The 21,085-nt window shown below is 31.4% G+C and overlaps 2 protein-coding genes across 3 annotated transcripts; one reads left to right on the plus strand and one right to left on the minus strand.

Moving 5' to 3' along the window:
- Positions 1-346: 346 nt before the first annotated feature.
- Positions 347-7,841, plus strand: GR (glutathione reductase). 2 transcript variants are annotated; one of them, XM_083059637.1, is made up of 11 exons: positions 347-713; positions 1,263-1,488; positions 1,595-1,873; positions 1,953-2,129; positions 2,639-2,692; positions 2,782-2,930; positions 5,085-5,148; positions 5,252-5,422; positions 5,513-5,650; positions 6,313-6,408; positions 7,431-7,841. In XM_083059637.1, the coding sequence occupies exons 1-10, from the start codon at positions 382-384 to the stop codon at positions 6,352-6,354; spliced, it is 1,632 nt and encodes a 543-aa protein (XP_082915763.1). In that variant the 5' UTR covers positions 347-381; the 3' UTR covers positions 6,355-6,408; positions 7,431-7,841. The 2 variants fall into 2 exon arrangements, with proteins under 2 accessions (XP_082915763.1, XP_082915762.1); XM_083059636.1 differs by having other exon boundaries at positions 7,466-7,841.
- A 1,023-nt stretch (positions 7,842-8,864) lies between these two features.
- Positions 8,865-14,054, minus strand: LOC109813536 (phospholipase A1-Igamma1, chloroplastic). Its single transcript, XM_020377737.3, has 2 exons — positions 12,685-14,054; positions 8,865-9,517 (listed from the first exon to the last, which is right to left on the minus strand). The coding sequence occupies exons 1-2, from the start codon at positions 13,911-13,913 to the stop codon at positions 9,271-9,273; spliced, it is 1,476 nt and encodes a 491-aa protein (XP_020233326.2). The 5' UTR covers positions 13,914-14,054; the 3' UTR covers positions 8,865-9,270.
- Positions 14,055-21,085: the final 7,031 nt, after the last annotated feature.

Raw genomic sequence — 21,085 nt, forward strand, 5'->3', positions numbered from 1 at the left:
AAATAATAAATTTATGCATTTTACACGCTCTCTCGATGGAGTGGTGTATTGTTTTTTATGCATCGTTTTGTCTACTAATGCATGGTTAATGGTATTTTTATATTCAAACTAGTTCTCAAAATCTTTTATTATCATAACTTTTATGTAGTCAAATATGATAGTAATATTAAAATTCAAAATATTTAAAAGAATGATTTTATGATAAGTTATTCGGCACATTAATTTGATTTTATGATAAATTATTCGGTACATTAATTTCATGATCAATTAAATATTTAAATAATTACTAATTTATTACTAAAATTTGAAAGAAGTAATTTAACAGACATATATAATAGGGTTTTCTGATACTCTGAAGAGAGAGAAAGTAAGCATAACACAATGGCGACCTCGCTCTCCTTTTCGCCGTCTCTCTCTCTCAACACTCTCTTCTTCGCCAAAACCTTCCCACTTTCTCGCCCTTCCTTTCTCCCTCTCTCCAAATCCCTACTCTCTCTCTCCACGCGCCGCCGCACCTTCGCCGTCCGCGCAGAGTCGCAGAACGGCGTCGACGCCGCCTCCGCCAATTACGACTTCGACCTATTCACCATCGGCGCTGGCAGCGGCGGCGTCCGCTCGTCTCGCTTCGCCGCCAATTACGGCGCTTCGGTTGCCATCTGTGAGCTTCCTTTCTCCACCATATCTTCCGATACCACCGGAGGAGTCGGCGGAACGTGAGTTTTTCTGGTTTTCTCTGTTTTTCAATTTTGTTTTGTTAAGCTAGGGTTTGTCGCTGTGGAGGCTGGAAAACTGTGTTTTGTGTGAATATTAATTCGTAGGGTTCACGCTGACTATGCTTTCTCAACAAGTTACAGTGTGAGATATGTAATTGGCCTTTTAATGCAACGTAATCATCGTATTTATGCTAGCGTAAGAAGGAGCGAGTTCAGATGCTGGTTTTTCATATGAATAAATGCTCATAGGTTTCTGGTTACTTGTGTTTTCGTTTTCGGTTTTCTCTTTTTAATTACGAAATTGCCACCATGTTATAAATATGCTATGGAAAATAAGTGATAATTTTTAATGAAAAAGTGAAAACAGGAGATGAAATCAGGAAATGGAAACTCAAATATAAGTAAATGGACCCTTAGACTTTTCGATTGTTTATTTTTCCTGTATTAGTTCCTTCTCACTCTTTCGTTCATTGATCATGCTATTTAGTTTTTAACCCTTTCTAATAGCACCTTATAATATAACTTTTCCTTTTGTTTTTTTCCTTGCAGGTGTGTAATACGAGGATGCGTGCCAAAGAAGTTGCTGGTTTATGCGTCAAAATTTTCTCATGAATTTGAAGAAAGTAATGGTTTTGGATGGAGGTATGACAGTGAGCCCAAGCATGATTGGAGTAGTTTGATAGCTAATAAAAATGCTGAGTTGCAACGTCTTACTGGCATCTACAAGAATATTTTGAATAATTCTGGTGTCAAGCTGATTGAAGGCCATGGAAAGGTAGGAGGATGCTTTCGATCCTTTTCCGAGTAGTTAATAGCTTTCTAAATATTAATTAAAGGATAACGTTTTTCTTTTGTGGTGATAATGCTTTTGGAACCCACAGATTATAGATCCTCACACGGTTGATGTCAATGGGAAGCTATATTCAGCCAAACACATTTTAGTTGCTGTTGGAGGTCGCCCCTTCATTCCTGACATTCCTGGAAAGGAATATGCAATAGATTCAGATGCTTCCCTAGATTTAGCATCAAAACCTGAGAAAATAGCTATTGTTGGTGGTGGTTACATTGCCTTGGAGTTTGCTGGTATCTTTAGTGGTTTGAAAAGCGAGGTTCATGTATTTATACGGCAAAAGAAGGTTTTACGGGGATTTGATGAAGAGGTATGCAACCATGGATGATACTAATGTTGTTACAGCTTTATAAACTTTCTCTAATTCTAATTGTGAACTATGACTGCAGATTAGAGATTTTGTTGCAGAACAGATGTCTCTGAGAGGTATTGAATTCCATACTGAGGAGTCTCCCCAAGCTATTACGAAGTCAGCTGATGGCTCATTCTCTTTAAAGACCAACAAAGGTACAGTGGATGGTTTCTCACATATTATGTTTGCTACGGGACGCAGACCTAATACTAAGGTATTATTTTCAATTATATTTTTTTACTTCTCTCTATTTACCTGTTTGAAATTTTTATGCTTAGAAAATGATTTAGCGGTGAGGCCTTTGATTGTCCTTACCAATAGTGACTTTAAATTGGAAAGCTATGTTAACAATTTACATTATTGAATAGAAGTAGTTTTTTAAGTGTTGTCCTATTTATTCTATTTGTGCTAATATTTTCCTTAAGTACACTTTCACATAAAATGTCTATAGTCAAAGATTGCAAATTCAGTTTCGTGCTTAATTTCTTTGAATAATCCTATGCTGTTGCTGCCAATTTCTCTATTTATCGAAGGTTGGGAACTTTTGAACTCTGGTGTATTTACTCATGCTTCTTAGATTGTTTGGTTTCCTTAAGGGTTGCATGTGTTTTTAATTTTTTTCGTTAAGTTTTTCCTTTTACAAACATCTTATTTTAATACATGGAACAGAAAGCGATAAAAACATAGTGCATATATTTATGAATTGCAACTTCACCACTGCAGAACCTAGGGCTGGAGTCCGTCGGTGTGAAATTGGCTAAAGATGGAGCAATAGAGGTAGTTCAAGCTTATCATTGGTTTTGTGTAATATATATTCATATGATCTATGTCTCTCTTGTACTTCCTAATACACTTCTCAAACCCAGGTTGATGAATACTCTCAAACATCAGTTCCTTCAATTTGGGCAGTTGGAGATGTCACAAACAGGATAAATCTCACCCCTGTTGCTTTGATGGAGGGAGGGGCATTAGTAAAAACGCTGTTTCAAGATAACCCAACAAAACCTGATTATAGGTATTATATACATAATGCACCAATGAACTATTATATAGTTGTAACCTTTTAAGATAATTTTTTTTAAACTTTTTAATGTAAGTTCATTGCCTGCTTCTTATATATGCATTAAGCTTGGAGTACATGTGTTTCTTAAACATAATATCATTGATAATCAATTGATGAAAAAAACTAATAGGCAGAAAAGTTATCCTGTGATAATAAGGATTGCTTATAAGGTTTTATGAAGTTTATTATTATTTTTGTTTCGTACCTATTAAAATAACCTTGTCATTTATTGCAATTCAATCCTGGGTTGATCATTATAACAGCAGCTTGTTTGATGTTAAAAATGCAATGGAAACTCCAGGTGGCTGGACTACAAATTTTTTAGCTTCAGAAAACATTTCATCAAGATGTCAATTTTGCCAGTTATAGTATAATAATCTTAATAATATGATAAGAGAGTCCATATTCTACTATTCTAAATCAGTAAATCTTCGAGATTTCTTGTTATGTTGCTAGAAACTCATCTTAAAGATTGGAAGAAATTCATATATAGCCTTAAATGGTGAAATCAGTGACTGTTGTGGGGCTGACAAATTTATTTCATCAAATTGTTTCACATAGAAAATCATTATAAAAATCTAACCTTTGAATTATATATCTATTATGCTAATTAGGGGTATAAACGGGTATGGATAAGCCATGAATCCAATCAACCAACCCAACTCAATTACATTTTAGTGGGTTGGGTTGGGCCATTGGTTCGATTTGAGTTCATTGGCTAATCCAACTGTAGTTGATTGGGTATCTGGTTGATGAATTCAAGACCCATTTAACTCAACCTAACCCAAGGTACATATAATATTAAATTGGACAAGCATTCAAGTTAAAGGTGTCTATCTGCAAGCCATTACAAACATTTTGCATAGTGTACCCAGTCATTTTGATTGTGGTCTAATTGTGCATGTTTGTTGTTTAGCTAGTTTTTTTGCATATTTGAATGTCTTGATTTTGAATGAGTTGAATTAATTGAAACTGTATACTTCATTTTTATTTGTGATTGTGTAATTGTGATTAAGTGCTACAACTACTTGTTAGGTTCTAAGTACATGCTGAGTTTACTATGATCAATATCATGTTTGTCTTTTTTTTTTATTTTTTTTTTATAGAATTTTAGCTATTATCTTTTATTTAATCTTTCTTATTGTATTTGTTTGTTTTTGTCTTTTTTTCATTCTATTTTTTATTTTTTGAATTTCTCAAATATAATAATAATTTAATCAGCCATCTTAACTACCCAACCCAATTACATTTCATTGGTTGGGATGGGTGTTAAAATAGACCAAACCCAATCCAACCCAACCCAACCCAATTACACCCCTAATACCTTGTATTCTAAACATTACAATTTTGAAATATTTTTATGTGCTTCAAAAGCACTTTGTTCATTGATCTTTGATGATAAAAAAAAGTAATTGACAACAAATCTTGACTCATTTGTGTGATGGAAGTAATGTCACCATTGTTTCTTGAAAGGTCAAACTTCATTGGTTTGCTTCAACTTATTTGTAAGTATTGAGAACAGAGTTTAGTAGTTCAGCAGAGGTGGAGAAATGAAAAATTTTAATGGAAGGCTAAGACTTTGAAACTTTAGTTTTTGATATAGCCCAATGGTTTGATTAATCAATGTATGTATGTGGCTAATCTTACCTTGTGGGGCTTGATGTTGACTGCCAAGCAAATTATCTATTTTATCATGAGAAATGTTAGTAACATTATATTCTTTGATATTGACCGGTGGCATTGTTGATTGCTAAGAGATCAATATTTTAACACGAGGAATGTCAGCAGCAGTGAAATACACTTTTCAACACACTCCATTATTGGGTGAAATTCCATATAGATTTCATTAAATATCTTCGGCCTACTCTCCATTAGTGGGACCCACATAGGATTTTCACCCAATAATGAATAATAAAGTGCTGAAAAGTGTTGGTGTCTTGCTAGTACATAATCTCTTTAATCATTTATTAGTATTTGGTGCACATATTTATGCATTAATCACTCATTCCTGAACATGGCCATAATATTGGTTGGTAGGTTATACTCTGCTGTGTTTTAGTAATTCATAGCCTCCTAACTGTTTATGTTACATTCCTCATTATCTAGAGCTGTTCCTTCCGCTGTATTTTCTCAACCACCAATTGGACAAGTTGGTCTTACTGAGGAACAGGTGAGAGCATTATGCTGTGTCTGATTCTAATGCATTAGTCTTTTGAATATTTTAATGAATTGTGCAGATTAATGTTTTACTAACATTTTGGTGATTTGTGCAGGCTGTACAACAATATGGAGATATTGACATCTACACTGCAAATTTTAGGCCGCTTAAGGCTACTCTCTCTGGGCTTCCTGACCGAACTTTTATGAAATTAGTAGTCTGTGCAAAAACAAATGAAGTTATAGGTTTGCACGTGTGTGGAGAAGATGCTCCTGAAATTGTTCAGGTTTTTAGATTTGCTACAGCTGCTTTGTATTGCTTTGATAATGATACACAAGTTTTCAATTCACTTGATATACATTTGCTTGATACCCAGGGGTTTGCTGTCGCTATTAAAGCTCGCTTGACCAAGGATGACTTTGATGCCACTGTAGGCATTCACCCAAGTGCAGCAGAGGAATTTGTTACCATGAGGACTCCCACCAGAAAGATTCGAAAGAGTGAATCTTCGGAGGTAAGTCCATGATTCTCAGCTTGTCATTCATTGATATCTTGTGCATAAAATCCTGCATTTTGATCAGTGTATACTTTGATGATTTAAGCGATAACAAATACATCCAGTGTCCGTACTTTGAATCTGAGAATTGAAGGGCACTGAATTTATTGAAAAAATAACAAAATATAACATAGCTGCAACTGCTCTGTGCTTGCCATGAATGCTTGACTCTGTCTATCAAATCAACAGCCTGTCTTTTGTATTTCCCCACCTAGGTCTAGCAATGTGACCCTTAGGACCTGTTTGATTCAAAGGAGAAGAGAAGAGGGATTAGAAATTTTGTTTAGTTGAGAGGGGGGGAGGGGGGCAATTTTAATGGAGAAGAGAGAGCTCTTTTTTTGTTTGGTTCATGAGGATAGGGGAATAATTTTAAAAACCAATTTACCTTTATATCCTTATAATTCTGAATTTACAAACACAAGGATATTTTAGACATTATACTAAATATGTTTTAAATCCCTCTAACCAACCACTATTTTAAATTCATTTGGGCTGAATGTCTGTAATTTTCATTATTAATGATGCGTCCACTTATTCTTGTTTCTTGTTTCGTACTGTTAGTTCTGTAAATTTGTATATTAAACTTGCCTGAGTAATGGTTGTTCTGTTTAATATACTAGGGAAAGTCGGGCTCTGAAGTAAAAACTGCAGCAGGGGTTTAGCAATATTACTCAGCTTTAATTGTTATAGTTGAAGAAACCAGCCAGTGCCTCAAGGTAAGGATGGAATTCTATTTTCTTAAAAGAATACAATTTTTACTTGGGCACAATTTGCGCTTAATTTCTTATGTTGACTAAGGACTTCAAAGTTGTAATATATCAGAAGATACTAATATCTTGTGCGCTAGTGCTATTCATTTATATAGATAATACACCTGATACTCTGCACTCTGCATAAAAAAGGATAAAAGAAAATACAATTTTAACCCTGTTGTCTAGGACACCAATTTGTATTAAGAGGCTTGTTTATTACTACCTTTGGTCCTAATTATAAGTAATATATGTCAAATCATCAAGACCAAGAAAAGTAATTAATATTTTTATTTTTAATAAATTCTATCATAAATTAATCAATGAATTGCATATAAGAAATTTAACTGAGTAGCTTTTAAAACTAATGATTGTTACTTATAATTAGATCCAAAGAAAAATCCAATTTGTTCTTATAAATCAGACCCGTCCATTTGCATGTTTAATCGTAGCTGTTGAGTGTTTCTATTGTTCTGCTTGAGCACAGAGCATTGTGTCCATTCTTGAATGAAACTTTTTTCTCCCCACCCCCTTTATCCCTTCGTTATTTTTTTCTTTTCTTTTCATCTGTTTACGTAGATAACACTGATTATGAAATTTAGTTAATATCAATGTGTTATAACAAAATTATTTTCAATCTCATTTATAATATGTAAAATATTTAAGAATTCGGTATAGATTAGGCATACTTAAAAAAATAGCAAATAATTTTATCCCGAACTTCTTAATGGATAGGTAAAAATAAATATCTGCTATAAGTGGATAGATAAAGAGAAATGGAGTATTGTGTTTGCCTGATTGTATGAAAGAAACCCTTAGCTCATGAAGCAGGAAAGAAGTTATTTGGGGCTGGGTAAATATTATATTCATCTCTGCAACATGTTTGCATTCTCTGCCCTCACATTATTAATTGTGCTGTTCTAATGTTAAAAGTGCCATGTCACATGTGGACCAATAAAATTACTATGATGTAATTTCATAACTGACAGGTTAGGTGTCTTTTCTCTGATGTTTAACCAAGCAGGTTATATCTGAAATTAAATTAGTGTGGATGTCAAGTTGTTGGGAAGAAATTCTGAAGGATCTGCAGCAACTGAGTTTTCAGGACAATACATGGAATATGCCGTTGAGGACGCCAGTAATGGTTCTCTAGTCTTGCAATGTAATTATTACAGTTGGGATCCTGGAAAAGGCGAGTGGAATTTTGGGTACCATTATTTGCCATCTGTAATTTAACTCATTTACCATTTCCAATCCTTTCATGTACAAAAATAAGAGGGAAATCCATGAGGGAGTTTGATTTTAAATAATCTGTGTCGAATGTGAAGTAGCTGGAATTGAGACAAAAAATAATAATAATAATAATAATAATGTCAGCATGTCATTTTTGTTTTCTATTACTATCACATTTTCTTTACTATTAATGTTGTACCTTTTTTTTTCCCCAAAACAATTAATATTTTAGAAATTTAAAAATTATTTTATTTTTTCAATTATATTCTTATCTAACAACTATGATAAGTAATTATTGTAATTAGTAATAAGATATTAGACACGTACACTTAGTTCGAATGTAATAACATTTTGAATTTATTAAATGTTTTAATATATGTGCAATAATTTTTAACATCAAGGTGTGTCATAGTTGGGTAGATAATCTTGTACTTTAAGCATGTAGTTAGGGATATAATTCTTGATTGGTGTATACGAAAAAACATTTATTATAAGTTATTTCTTTAAATAATCTAAGTACTTTGAAGGATGTTCTTAGTTTTCGGCAAGGGGATTAACATTGTTTCTTAGTGTTCATGCCATTGCAAGTCACACTTCATGCAAGCCAACCAAAGTGTGCAAATTAGTATTATATAAGTGTCGCGTCAAAATATTTTGGTATAGAAGACTGTGTTTATAAAATTATAGTGATTATTTAAGGTAAGAACATTCAAAACATTCAAAGTTGTAATCTAGCCATGAAATCCTAAAAATTCCCTTATATATACTAGTGTTGAATTGGGTATCGATGTAACTATTTAATTAGCCTAAGACTATTGTTTGCTAATGGAGCTGAATTTTAGTGTGAGGGTACACGGTTGATTGTAGACTTAAATGACACATAATTACAAAGAGAATCGCGATCATTTAATTAGCCTATGGTTATCGCTTGATGTTTGAGCTAAATCTCAATGTGAGGGCATAGGGTTGGCTATAGATTTAGATGACACAATTGTGAAGAGAAATCATGACCGAGCTGAACTCCAACGTGAGGGTACACAATCGACTATAGACTTAGATGACACACAATTACAAAGAGAAATAGCAACTATTTAATTAGCTTATGGTTATCTTTTGTTGATCGAGCTAAATCCCAGTGTGAGGGCACACGGATACTATAAACTTAGATATTACACAATTGTTAAGAGAAGTTGTAACTATTTAATTGGCCTATGATTATCATTTACTAACCGAGTTGAATCCAAATATAAAGGCACAGGTTCGCTATATACTTAAATAAAACACTATTGCAAAGAGAAATCAATCGACCATAAACCTAAATTACACAAAAATCACCTCTCTTGTACTTAGTTTCCACCCAAAAATTCGCGCCACCGAATACCAGTATATTTGTAGATCTAACCGCTTACAGAAAAGCTTATTATACATTTGCAATAATCAATTATCAATATATATTACTATTAACTTTAGGCACATTTAATGGTTGAGGGACCAGACCAGAGTTTTTATCTTGGTCCCACTAGCTGGCCCATGCAGGTTCTATACATTTTTGTCCAATAACATTAACATAGAGTCTTGTTGAGTCTCCACCTCCATTCAAATATCAGATGAAGCCAGACCTAATTGTCTGAGGTGGTGATGCATATCTTCAGGGTGATCATCAAGCTTTGGTCGCTCAGGCTGCATCCAGCGTCCATCATTGCTCCTGATCATGCCCTTGTTCTCATCTTGCCTCCAGTTTGGTGGAATCATGTAATGGTCTTTCAGGAAATCACATCCCTTGTTCACCAGAGCAGGATCTCTTCCACTCGCTAGCACGAATCTTTCACCCTTTCCGTGGTATCTGCATGCAAAATCTTTTTAATTAGCCCACTTGCACTTTTCGTATTAATTTGGCATTTCAAAACTCCACTGATTAATAATTATTCGCAACTTGGTAACAACGTATTAGAGGTCATCGATGGATAGCTATATGCCAGCAAAATTAACTAGCCTTTGTTTTATTAGACATATCACTTTCTAATGTCATTATTATATTAACAGACGAACTTTCTATATCATTTTATTTTATTCATCATTTGACTAACTTGATGTAGGAGAGTACGTCTTTAATTTCGTTGGTTTGACCAGAGAATATATACTATTTATAATTGATTTAATTATCATCTGTGGCACGAATGCAATTAAATGTAAAGGGGGAAATGTTTACCTACCAAGTACCAAGTAGTTACTGTAGTATGAACACTGAGGTAATTAAATAAATTACATGTGGATGCCAAGAACTAGCTATTAGGACTTGTACTCGGTAGTATGTATGAACCCCTAGAAAAAGTTCTTGAATAATGAAATCCCATGCCACCACCTAATAATTTATGATGCATTGTCCCGTTCTTATCTAATATCTATCATGTATATATCTATTATATTTTCACTGTATATGTCTAGGATGAGCTCATAAAATGTTGGAGAACTATGTGTGATTAATTAATTAAAATATTGACTTCTTATATAATAATAATAACCATATATCTCTATCCCTTTCCATCCACGAAATGACTCTTTTTTATACGTGTAACTACTAACTAGCATTATGGAATCAGTAGAGCATATCACGATGAGCTGTATGCTTAAAATAATCGATGCATGCTATAATCTATCCCTTTCTCGCCTAATAGCGACAAAAGTTACAACTAATAGTTTATTATTTATTTAAAAAAATAAATAAATAATATGGGCTGCTTTATTGAGTTGGGTTGATACGATTGCAAACTATATATACTCACGGTACCATTGCATGTCGAACCGACAACAAAAGTTTTGAATACGCATAGTTTGGTCCAATTTTTGGATAAAAAGTACCAAAATAAAAATAGTTATTAAAGTAATATCAAATCTTAACTAATGTCATAGTGTAACATCAAGTCTAAGCTAATTCAATATTTTGCGTTTAGGTTTAAATTTTTATTTTAATTTATATGACTTTCAAAAATATAAATTGAGAATTAAGCAAATAAGTTAATACTATATGAAATCTAATAACTAATTGGGTTATAACGAACAGTTGAAAATGACATTTATATACATTGCTATAAGTAATGAAGTAACAAAAAATCACAAATAATATGATAATTTCATTACAAACTTCTTATAAAAAGAGGTGCATTAATTATAAATTATCCGTAGTTATCAATCATGCATTGTTAATATAAAGAAAATATGATTTAACATGACTAAAAAAATGTTAACACATAAATTATTGTTATCAAAATTGAATGATCATTAACTTAAGTTGAGATAATGAGATTCTATATAATGGGTATACAAGAAAAATCAACAAAAGTATAAGATGTGGTTTGTTTCACAATAGAAATTAAAAACTAAACTAAACCGCGGTACAAATGTGTTTCTTTTTTTCTTTTCTGTTTTTGGTTTGATCAATTTTCTTATTAGTTTGGTAGTTTTAAGCTATTTGAAATTATAAACCTTATTATATATATACATGACGACAGTTTTGAGCCATACGCAGATCTCTAATTGGATTATATATATACGTGACTCACATGATTCTCATGATCCCCATATCATTATATATATTTAGAAAATAGGAACTTCTTCACACCAATCATTTAGATCAAGTACAGGAAAATTTTATTTATTTAAATTTTGGGGAGCAATTTTCCGAACACCGTGCTCAGAAATTAATAATATTCCACAAAGATTTGAATCTTCGGACAAATGGAACGCGACGTTTCATGTCTAATTAGGTAGATTACTTAATGAAATTAAAAGGATCACAACAATTAGACGCTAATGTTTCAACTAATCGAAAAAGAGTTTAAATGAGATTGAGTTGCACTATAGTGCTACTCCCAACAAATAAAAGAATTTTTATAAAAAGATTCTTATAATCAAAGACATGGATATCGTTATTATTCAAATCTTAAAAGGGTTGAACCCATTAGACTCGGCTACAAGTATGAATGGATAAATGACAACTATATGAATAATTTGTAATCGACTTACGGTTCTAACTTACCTTATTAAAATAAGTTTAAATAATCTCACAATAAATATTGAGAGAAAAAAAACATGCATGACCTTATTTTTCAACGCACGAGAAGAAATTAAGTTATTCTAAATCACATGTTATCGAAGTGGTTCATAGATTACATTAATTGGGAGTTTGGGTCATAAACAGATATTTTTTGTATGATGAGTTGATTAACATTTATAATAATTAATTTATAAGACTTACTTTTTACTAATGTACATAACCCTAAGCCAAGAAGAACTATTTTTTTTTATGGGAATTGCTATGGTACCTTCAAAGATTCAATACATTTTTCTATGTAAACTCATAAAAAATTTTAAAAAAAATAATTTAATTATAAAATGAATAATCTAAATTATACTTATAAAATAAAAAAATAAGATAAAATTATAGAGATTAAAATTATAAGATTTCAATAATATTATAAAATATTAAAAAAAGAAAAAAATTAATAAATAGTAGAAATAAAAAATTATTAAAATTACAATATAGAAATTTAAAAATTTAAGACAAACAGACAAAAAATATACTTAAAAAATTATTAAAATTAAAATATAGAAATTTAAAAATTTTAAGTAAAAAGATAAAAATATACTTAAAAAATTATTAAAATTAAACTATTTAAATATATAATAATATTATTAAAAAATAAATTAGAATATATAAAATAAAAATAAAATGAGTTAATAATTTAAAAATTGAAAGAATAAAATATAATAAATATTATTTAAATAAATTATTAAAAATATAAAATATAAAAAATTGTACCGGTATCTTCTCAAATAAGATGGGTATCATAAAATTTTTCTTTTTTTATTACTATCATGTAAATTAAAGATGAAAGTTCAATCTTTCATGGGAACTAGAGTTGTGCTAATTATTTAGGGTAATAATAAATAATTTGTCGGATTAAGATGAGAAATGCAAAAGGAGAAAGAATGTGATTTGTTGAAACTAACCCGTCAAGCAGATGAAGAAGAGCCTCCAAGTTATGAGCACAGACAGCATCCGCATTAGGGTTAAGAAACGGCGACTTCTTGTGGTCCAACGCCAGCTCCACCCCAACATGGGAGTAGCTCCACGGCAGCCCCTCCGCCACCTTCATCAGCGCCGCCGGCAACTGCTCATTAAAGACCACCCCAGGCGCCTTAGGCACCACATCGTGGAGGTTCACCACCCTCAACACCTTCACCCCCAGCCCCACCTCCAACCTCTCCCTGAACCTCATGTTCCCCACCCTGGGCCCCGAAAACGACACCACCGATACCAAAACGCCCCTGCTATCCCCCATCACGTTCACCCCCGTCTCCACAATATCGTAAGCGCTCAGAATCGCCAACGCACTCCCCAAACTGTGTCCCGTTATCGTAATACTAACTTCCTCGTTGCTATACATCTCCAACAATCTCTTCACCTCGGTTAGAACTTGCTCTCTTGCCGAGTACTTGCAGTAACCGCAGTTTTCTTCTCGGTCCGTGTAGAGATCAAGAAACCCTGATTCCACCTTGACCGTTTCGTCAGGGCAGGGCACGCCGTTGGATGAGATTGGCTTGAGGAAATCCTTGAGGTCCGCCACCCACTCGAGGCGCGTGACGGTGCCGCGCCAGGCGATGGTGATGTCGCGGCGGCCGAGGCGGCGCGACGTGGCGTCGTCGGAAACGGCGACGTAGCCGGCCCAGTTGGCGTGCTTGCTCCACATCTTGGACCAGCGTGAGTGGTTGAAGAAGTTGGGGAGGTTTATATTGGCAGTGGCGTAGAGGTAGCGGGTGACGTGGTAGCCGATGTGGGACATGTGGAGGGAGGGGAAAAAAGCGCGCGGGGTGAACCTGCAGCTGCCGCAGTACTTTGAGAAGGGGTCGAAGTCGAAGGCGTCGTAGCAGGCCTGGGCCATCTCTCCATAGCGGATTAATTCCGCCCGGAGGAGAGGGTCCATGGGCTCCAGAAGGCCGGCCCAGTCGCTCTCTCCCTGGATTTGGCGCCACGCTTCCGGGAGTCGCTTTAGCTGCTCCTCTAACTTGGGCTTGTAGTTCACGAGGGAGGCTGAGGAGTTGTCACGTGCCGCGAGTTTTATTGGCATGTGGGTTCGCGTGTTTGGTCTTGGGAACTTCCGGTGGGGTAGTCGGAGGCTAGCTTCCTGCGTTTTGGAGAAGGGAATGAGTGTCTTTGAGATTGATGTCGATGTCGCCATGTTGTTCAGACTCTAATCACACCAACAACTGAGGAAGAGGAGGAGGACAATACGAGTCTAGTCTACGTACCCATCCGAGTGTATTTTATATGTTGTACTTCCATTTAATTTCTTACCTAATTTCTCCCCTAAATCATTTAATGGACAATAATAGTTCAACTATACTCATCAAGACTATTACTTATATGCTAAAGCACAAAAGTTATACATATATATGTAATACAGTTCTTTTTAAGTATGTTTTTATTGTTCTCACGTTATAATTGGAGTTTTATTTTAATTTGCATAATTTTTTTAATGTAAGTATTTATTACATGGACTATTGAGATTAAAAAAAATCAATTTTAATTAAAGAAAAATAAATATAATATTGTACATTAATATGTTTTCACAATTTTAAAAGTCATTAATTAGTTCAAGTGGTTTAGTATTTGTTTTTTTAATCAAAAGTCTAGTCGATCTTTGCCTTATATTTAGAGACAAAACCAAAAGTATCATTTTACTATAAAAAAAATGGTGCTATTATTTTAAAGAAAAAATTAATCATGTTCCTTTCCTTAAAAAATGGGGCACATGGAAATGGATAAATAAAAAGACAGGTAATTTCAATTTTAATAAAATGTTACTATGTTAGCATGAATTGACAAAAAAAAATAAAAACTCAGACGTATTTTTTTTTAAGAAGTTTGGTTATTATTTTCAATCAAAATCGTAGTTTTATCTTAAAAACACATGCATAACTCAATAAAGATTGATGTTGGTTAATTACGTAAGTGGAATTATAATTTCAATTAAAAAATAATAACGTCAAAAACTGTTGTAAAGCTTTATGGGTTAAAGATTTAGTAAAAACATTTGCGTCCTTCTGTGTCAGTTTGAAATTTACTTAAATTATAGTTATCCAAAATGCCACTTGGTGTTGGTGGACATCTTAATTTCTCTAAATAAAATATATTCCTAAGAGCCAGCTAGCTGACTAAGTATAACAGAGTAAAACCGTTAACAACTTATTATGTTGTCCTTCTATCAACCCTAAACCCAAAATCATATTCCAGACACAATTCTAAATCTTCAAAATTAATTTTAAGGATTGAAAGCCACTCGACTTTCAGCAGTACAAAATTTGATTCACTTCATTAGCAAAAATGGTTTGTGCAAATGCAACAACCAACAATTCAGTTATAATGATTAATTGGGTTGCTCCATCTCAACGTGGATCTAAGACCCTAAATTAGAGGAGTAATTTTTTTAAAGGAAATAAAAATTAATAGTAATTATTATTATATATATATATATATAATTAAATATATATATATATATATCAAAAATAATCATCAGTAAATTTAATATATAAAATTAAAAATATAAAATATAATATTTTTAAATATATACACTAATAATTTAATTAAAATAAAAAAAATACATCTATTTATGTTTTAATAATAATTGAAAGATAATGTAAATGTTGAAGTAAATTACAAAATGATGACAAAATAAAAAGACAAAAAGATGCACGTTAGTTTAAATTGTGCTACTTTGTGACCTTGAGTTGTTGCACTAAAATTAAGATTGGAAATTGTGATTATAAGTGTATTGTCATATATATTATAATTTATATTTTTTTTATAAATAAAATAGAATTAATAAGAGTATAAAGGGTACTCTAACCTATATACATAAAGTATTTTTAAAAAAATAAATAAAGAAAGTTAATATAACTCACGTTAACCCAAAAGTTCACAAAATGGGTGACTTAATTAACTTATATCCAACAAGTTTCTCATATCCCAGAAAGCTAACGGCCAATGTGCAATATTATGAAAGACAGACACTAGGAGAATTGGACCAAGAAAAGAAATCATAATTGAAAGAAGAGAATCTGGCCCTTAACCATCTCCATGAGCGTAATTGCACCAGATTTATAGCATTTTAGAAACAGGAATTATTTTAGAGCTGAATATGAGATCATTTCTAGCCAGCCAGATGGTCCAAATAACAGATAACCAGATAAGAATCCAATAGTTATGATACTTCGCAGAACAATAACGAAGCCCATATAAAACTATTTCAAGTTTTGCACACAACAATTATGCATAACAGAATTTAATCCTAACCAAATGAAGTAGGTCATCAAGAGCTGAAAAGAAACCTCACACTCCAACTGTGATGCTTGCAGAACACCTCTTCTAAACAAATTATCTTTAGTTGGGATTCTAATGAAAATAACCCTCCAAGCAAAAGCTAAAACTTTTGTTGGAGCAATGCTAGTCCATATCCACCAAAATATGATATTAGATACAAATATTATGTCATTATAAGTCGAGCTAATTGTATACACCCCTTCTGGTGCAGCAATCCATGACCATTTATCTTCATCAAAAACAATGAATTTTGTAATGTTGATAAAATTAACAAGAGTATTCAGAAGTTGTTGCTCTCAGGCCAATAATCTTCTTCTCCAGGTCCACTTCCATTTAGCCACAACCCCCTCCCATTCAAACATTTCAGCAATAGAAGCATTTTTATTAACTACTATTTGATATAATTGACTAAATCTATGTGCTAGAATTCCATGACCCACCCATTTATCCAACCAAAACTTAGTGTCTACCCCATTTCCAATGACTTTACAACAATTACTGGACAACCACTCATTACTCACCAAATCCCCATCTTCAATTCTATTTAAATCTACCCACCACCTTGAACCCTTTACACCACTCCCATTTGACAAATGTAATGCGACACCGTATAATGAACTAATAACTCTCACCCAAAGACTGTTTTTCTCCACTAACATTCTCCAATGCCATTTTCCCAAAACTGCTAAATTAAAAGCCGACAAATCTTTAATCCCCAACCCACCATGGTTTTTGTCTCTACACACAACATCTCAAGCTACCCAATTTATTTTTCTGTTATCTTGATCCCCACCCCATAAAAAAGATTTAAACAAAGATTCAATGGAAGAGATGATAACTTCGGGAGCCTTGAAGAAGGAAAGAAAATAAATCGTGATAGAGTGTAGGACAGACTTTAGGAGAGCAATTCTACCACCAAAGGATAAAGTTGTACACTTCCATCGAGAGAGACGTTTTTTAACCTTTTCAATGACCGGATGCCAAGTAGAAATCATCCTATGATTTGCCCTAATAGGTAACCCAAGGTAGGAGAAAGGAGTGGAACCTACCTGGCAATGTAAAATAGAAGCCATTATTTGCAACCATTGTGACTCTACATTATACCCCATGAGCATGCTTTTGGAAAAGTTAACCTTCAACCCTGATGCAAGTTCAAACAACCTTAAAATTGATTTGATGGTCCATATATTTGAATAAGAAGCTTGTCCCATAATGAGAGTATCATCAGCATATTGCAAGATATTAACCTGTACTTTATCCTTACCCACTAAACACCCCTTGAACCTTTCTAACTAGCTGGCTTTATTGAACAACATGAATAGGCCTTCTACTACAATCAGAAACAAGAAAGGAGCCAATGGATCTCCTTGACGTAACCCTTCGATACACCAAATTCTTCTGTTGGGCTACCATTTACTAATACATAAATTATAGATATTTTTAGGCATTCCGCAATCCAGTACACCACAAAGTAGGAAATCTCATCTTACACATCACAAATTGTAGACAGGACCAACTCACAGAGTCGTAGGCCTTTTCAAAATCAACCTTGAACATTATACATTTTCTCTTCTTCCTCCTTACTTCCTCCACCACCTCATTAGCCACCAAAACGCTATCCAAAATCTATTTTTCTTTAATAAAGACTGATTGACAATTAGATATAACACTGGCAATTACCATCCATAGTCTATTAACAAGAATTTTAGACAAAACTTTATAAAGACAACCAATAAAAGAGATTGGTCTAAAATTCTCAATACTTCATGACAATCTTTCTTCATAACCAAGACAATAAATTACAAATTGGGACTAAAAATAGGTAACAATGATGCCAAAAGAAGTTTGAATAAAAAGCATATACTCATACTCATATACATTATAAATACGAATCACATAATAATTTGGTTTGATTTTGGATTGTATCGATTCTCACAAGCAGAACTGAAATCTAATTTAATCCAAATTTTTATTTTATTTTTGCGGTTTTATTTTTATTTTTTGGTTCATAGATTTTCCAGCTATCAAATTTTTTTTTTATCGGCTGACATATATTGAATTGTATCGACCAGCAAACACCTCCAATGAATTAATTAATGGAAAAAAGATGGAAAGTAATTTAGATTTCACATGGCGCACATGTAACATTCTACATGTCACGCTTACAATTTTTTACATAATGGACCTTTTATTTATAAAAAAAATGTTTTGTATTTCCCAAGGCATGTCAGGTGAGAGTAGTTTGGAACAATTTTTTTATAAAATTAGAAATAACATGGCGAGTGTGTATTAAATGGTAAATTTTGTAGCGAGGAGATTAGTCACTGCTGTCAACGGTGGATACTCCAGAGACGAACAAAAAAAAATGGTAAATTTTGTAGTTGAATGAAAATGTTATTGGTGAAATTAATCATTGCAAAATTCCATGAAATGGTATGATTTGAATGGATATGATTTTTGGTGGAAAATCGGAAATAAGTGATTTCATAAATATACATTACTTTTAATTAATGTAATGAAATATCAAATAAATTTTAAATTTTTTAAAAATTTGTAGACCTCATAATTTATATTGAATTTCAATGCAATACAATTGTTAAATAAAATATTTTTAATAAATAAATAAATTCTAAATTTTTTTATAAATTTTGAATATTATATGATATTTTATTATATAGAATCAAATTAAAATATAATAATTATTTTCATGAATTATATATTAATTTGAATTAATTTAACAAAGTATTAAATAATTTTAAAATAAAAAAACTATAAATTTAATCTATTCATTAATATTATATCTAATTCTAATTATTAATTAGCAATAAATTGAATTTTTTCTTTAGTTCTAATTATAAATAATAGTCATTAATTTTTGAAGTTACTCAAAGTTATATTTTTTTATATTTTTCATTTATTGTTAATTCTATTTTTTATATATTCAATTATAACTAACATTAAATATGACAATTACTTAAAGCGATGATATATTTAGAATAAAACATAAATTTATAGTAGAATTAATTAAAAATAATTATATTAATTATTATTTTTTTATCTTGATGATTTATTATATTATAATTAGAAAAAGAAATTTGGAATTTACGATTTATGTCTAAATAGTCTGTAACTATCTGCTACATAAGATGAGTTATACATTGTTGTAAATGGGTTGATACGATATTAGTTATAACATGATTTTTTTTTGTCTAAAAAATAATTAAAATAAGAAGAATTAATAACTTTTAATTTAATAGTTAAATTGTTAAAATTTAATGATAAATTATTAAGTACGGTAATTTTATAAAAGTTATTTTTATAACCTCTTTATTATATATATATATATATATATATGTATATATATATATATATATATATATATATATAATACAATACATATATATGGTCGATTTACACCTATAAATAATATAAAAATATATAATTATTAATAATACTTTTTATAGTCATAGTTAGAACTATATTATTGGTATGTTTAAAGCCCTTATTTATGGCAAGTCAGGTAAGTCGGTTTTTAAGTTAGGCTTTTATACAGTCGAAGTCAAACAAATATTGATATCTAGCAAATTAGGTATCGACATGCTCGATTATGTTAATTTTTAAATTTAATGTCCTGAAAATATTTATAAGTTATTGGACCTTTTGAATATTAGATCAAGTTTTAGGTCCAATGTGTAATTATTACTAGACACCGAACTCCGAGGTATATATCAATCATGCCATAATTTAGGATAAACATTATGTATAAATTATTGTCCATTAAATGTCTCGATGACATTGCCAAACAAACGTTAATACACCTTGCTGAGTTATAATGACATTGTTAATTAACTTTTAATAAGTTTAATGATGTTGTCCTCGTATATATAGACTTACCAATGTTAGAAAAAGATAAAACACATAAATAAATCAAACAATGTTTTTGGAATTGACCAATACTCTAAAGTTTGGCATTTACTATATCAATCATGTTATATTCTCTAATAAACTTTCTAACTATAAAGAAAAGTATTTGTGCCGCAATAATTTTTTAAATTTCAATTCAGTGTGTAATTATATTAAATACTTTGAAATAAAATTTTGTCACTTGTAATAACTTTATTTTTTCAAATAAAATTATTTCTAACAAAATATATATATATATATATATATATATATTCATAAAAAAAATATTCAAGATAATTACTTTTTATATATAAATATTATATAATTACAATTTTAACTAACAATTACTTCGTGCCATAATAGCACACTACCAACCCACAAGCAAAAGTCCTAACTCTTTGTCGGTTATTACATGATTAGTTGAACTTTATTACCGTCAATGAATCTGACTGCAAAAAAAATTGTTGATAATATGCATGGTATCACGAAATATTACATAAAATATTGTTTACTAATAGATGATTATAGGCTTCTCATTAATTTTAATCCGAACTTTGTTATTTAGTTTCTTAGAAAACAAGTTAATCGAGTCGTCAACACCTTGGAAAGACATCTCAAACTTTTACTAGTTACCATTCTTTTAATTTAATTCCTAATTGTATTGTTCATTTTTATTTTTAATAAAATGTGATGTTTTTTTCCTTAAAAAAATTAAAATTTATTTTGTAACTTTCAAAAAAACTCTCAATGTTTTAATTTTAAATCTTAATCATATTTTATAAACGCATAATAATCACAAAATATATATATATATATATATATATATATATATATGAGGAGGGTTCAAACGACACCGGTTTAACTTTTACTAAGTGTTACCGCTTAATAACTTTATATTCAATGTGAATTTTGAAAATCCAACCGTAAGATTGAAAGTTCATATCTCTTAGATCATATATGTCAAATTTTGTTAAAATTGAACAACAACTTGAAGGTAATCAAAGTGTTCATATTTTAGTATATTTTAAAATGTATATATTACGTCAATTTTGTTTTATGAGAATGAAGTATCAAATCATCTTAGATTAATACAAAATTTGACATATATGATCTAAGAGATATGAACTT

Source organism: Cajanus cajan, chromosome 7, assembly GCF_000230855.2.
Source record: "Cajanus cajan strain Asha chromosome 7, NIPB_CcT2T_4, whole genome shotgun sequence".
Lineage (NCBI taxonomy): Eukaryota > Viridiplantae > Streptophyta > Magnoliopsida > Fabales > Fabaceae > Cajanus > Cajanus cajan.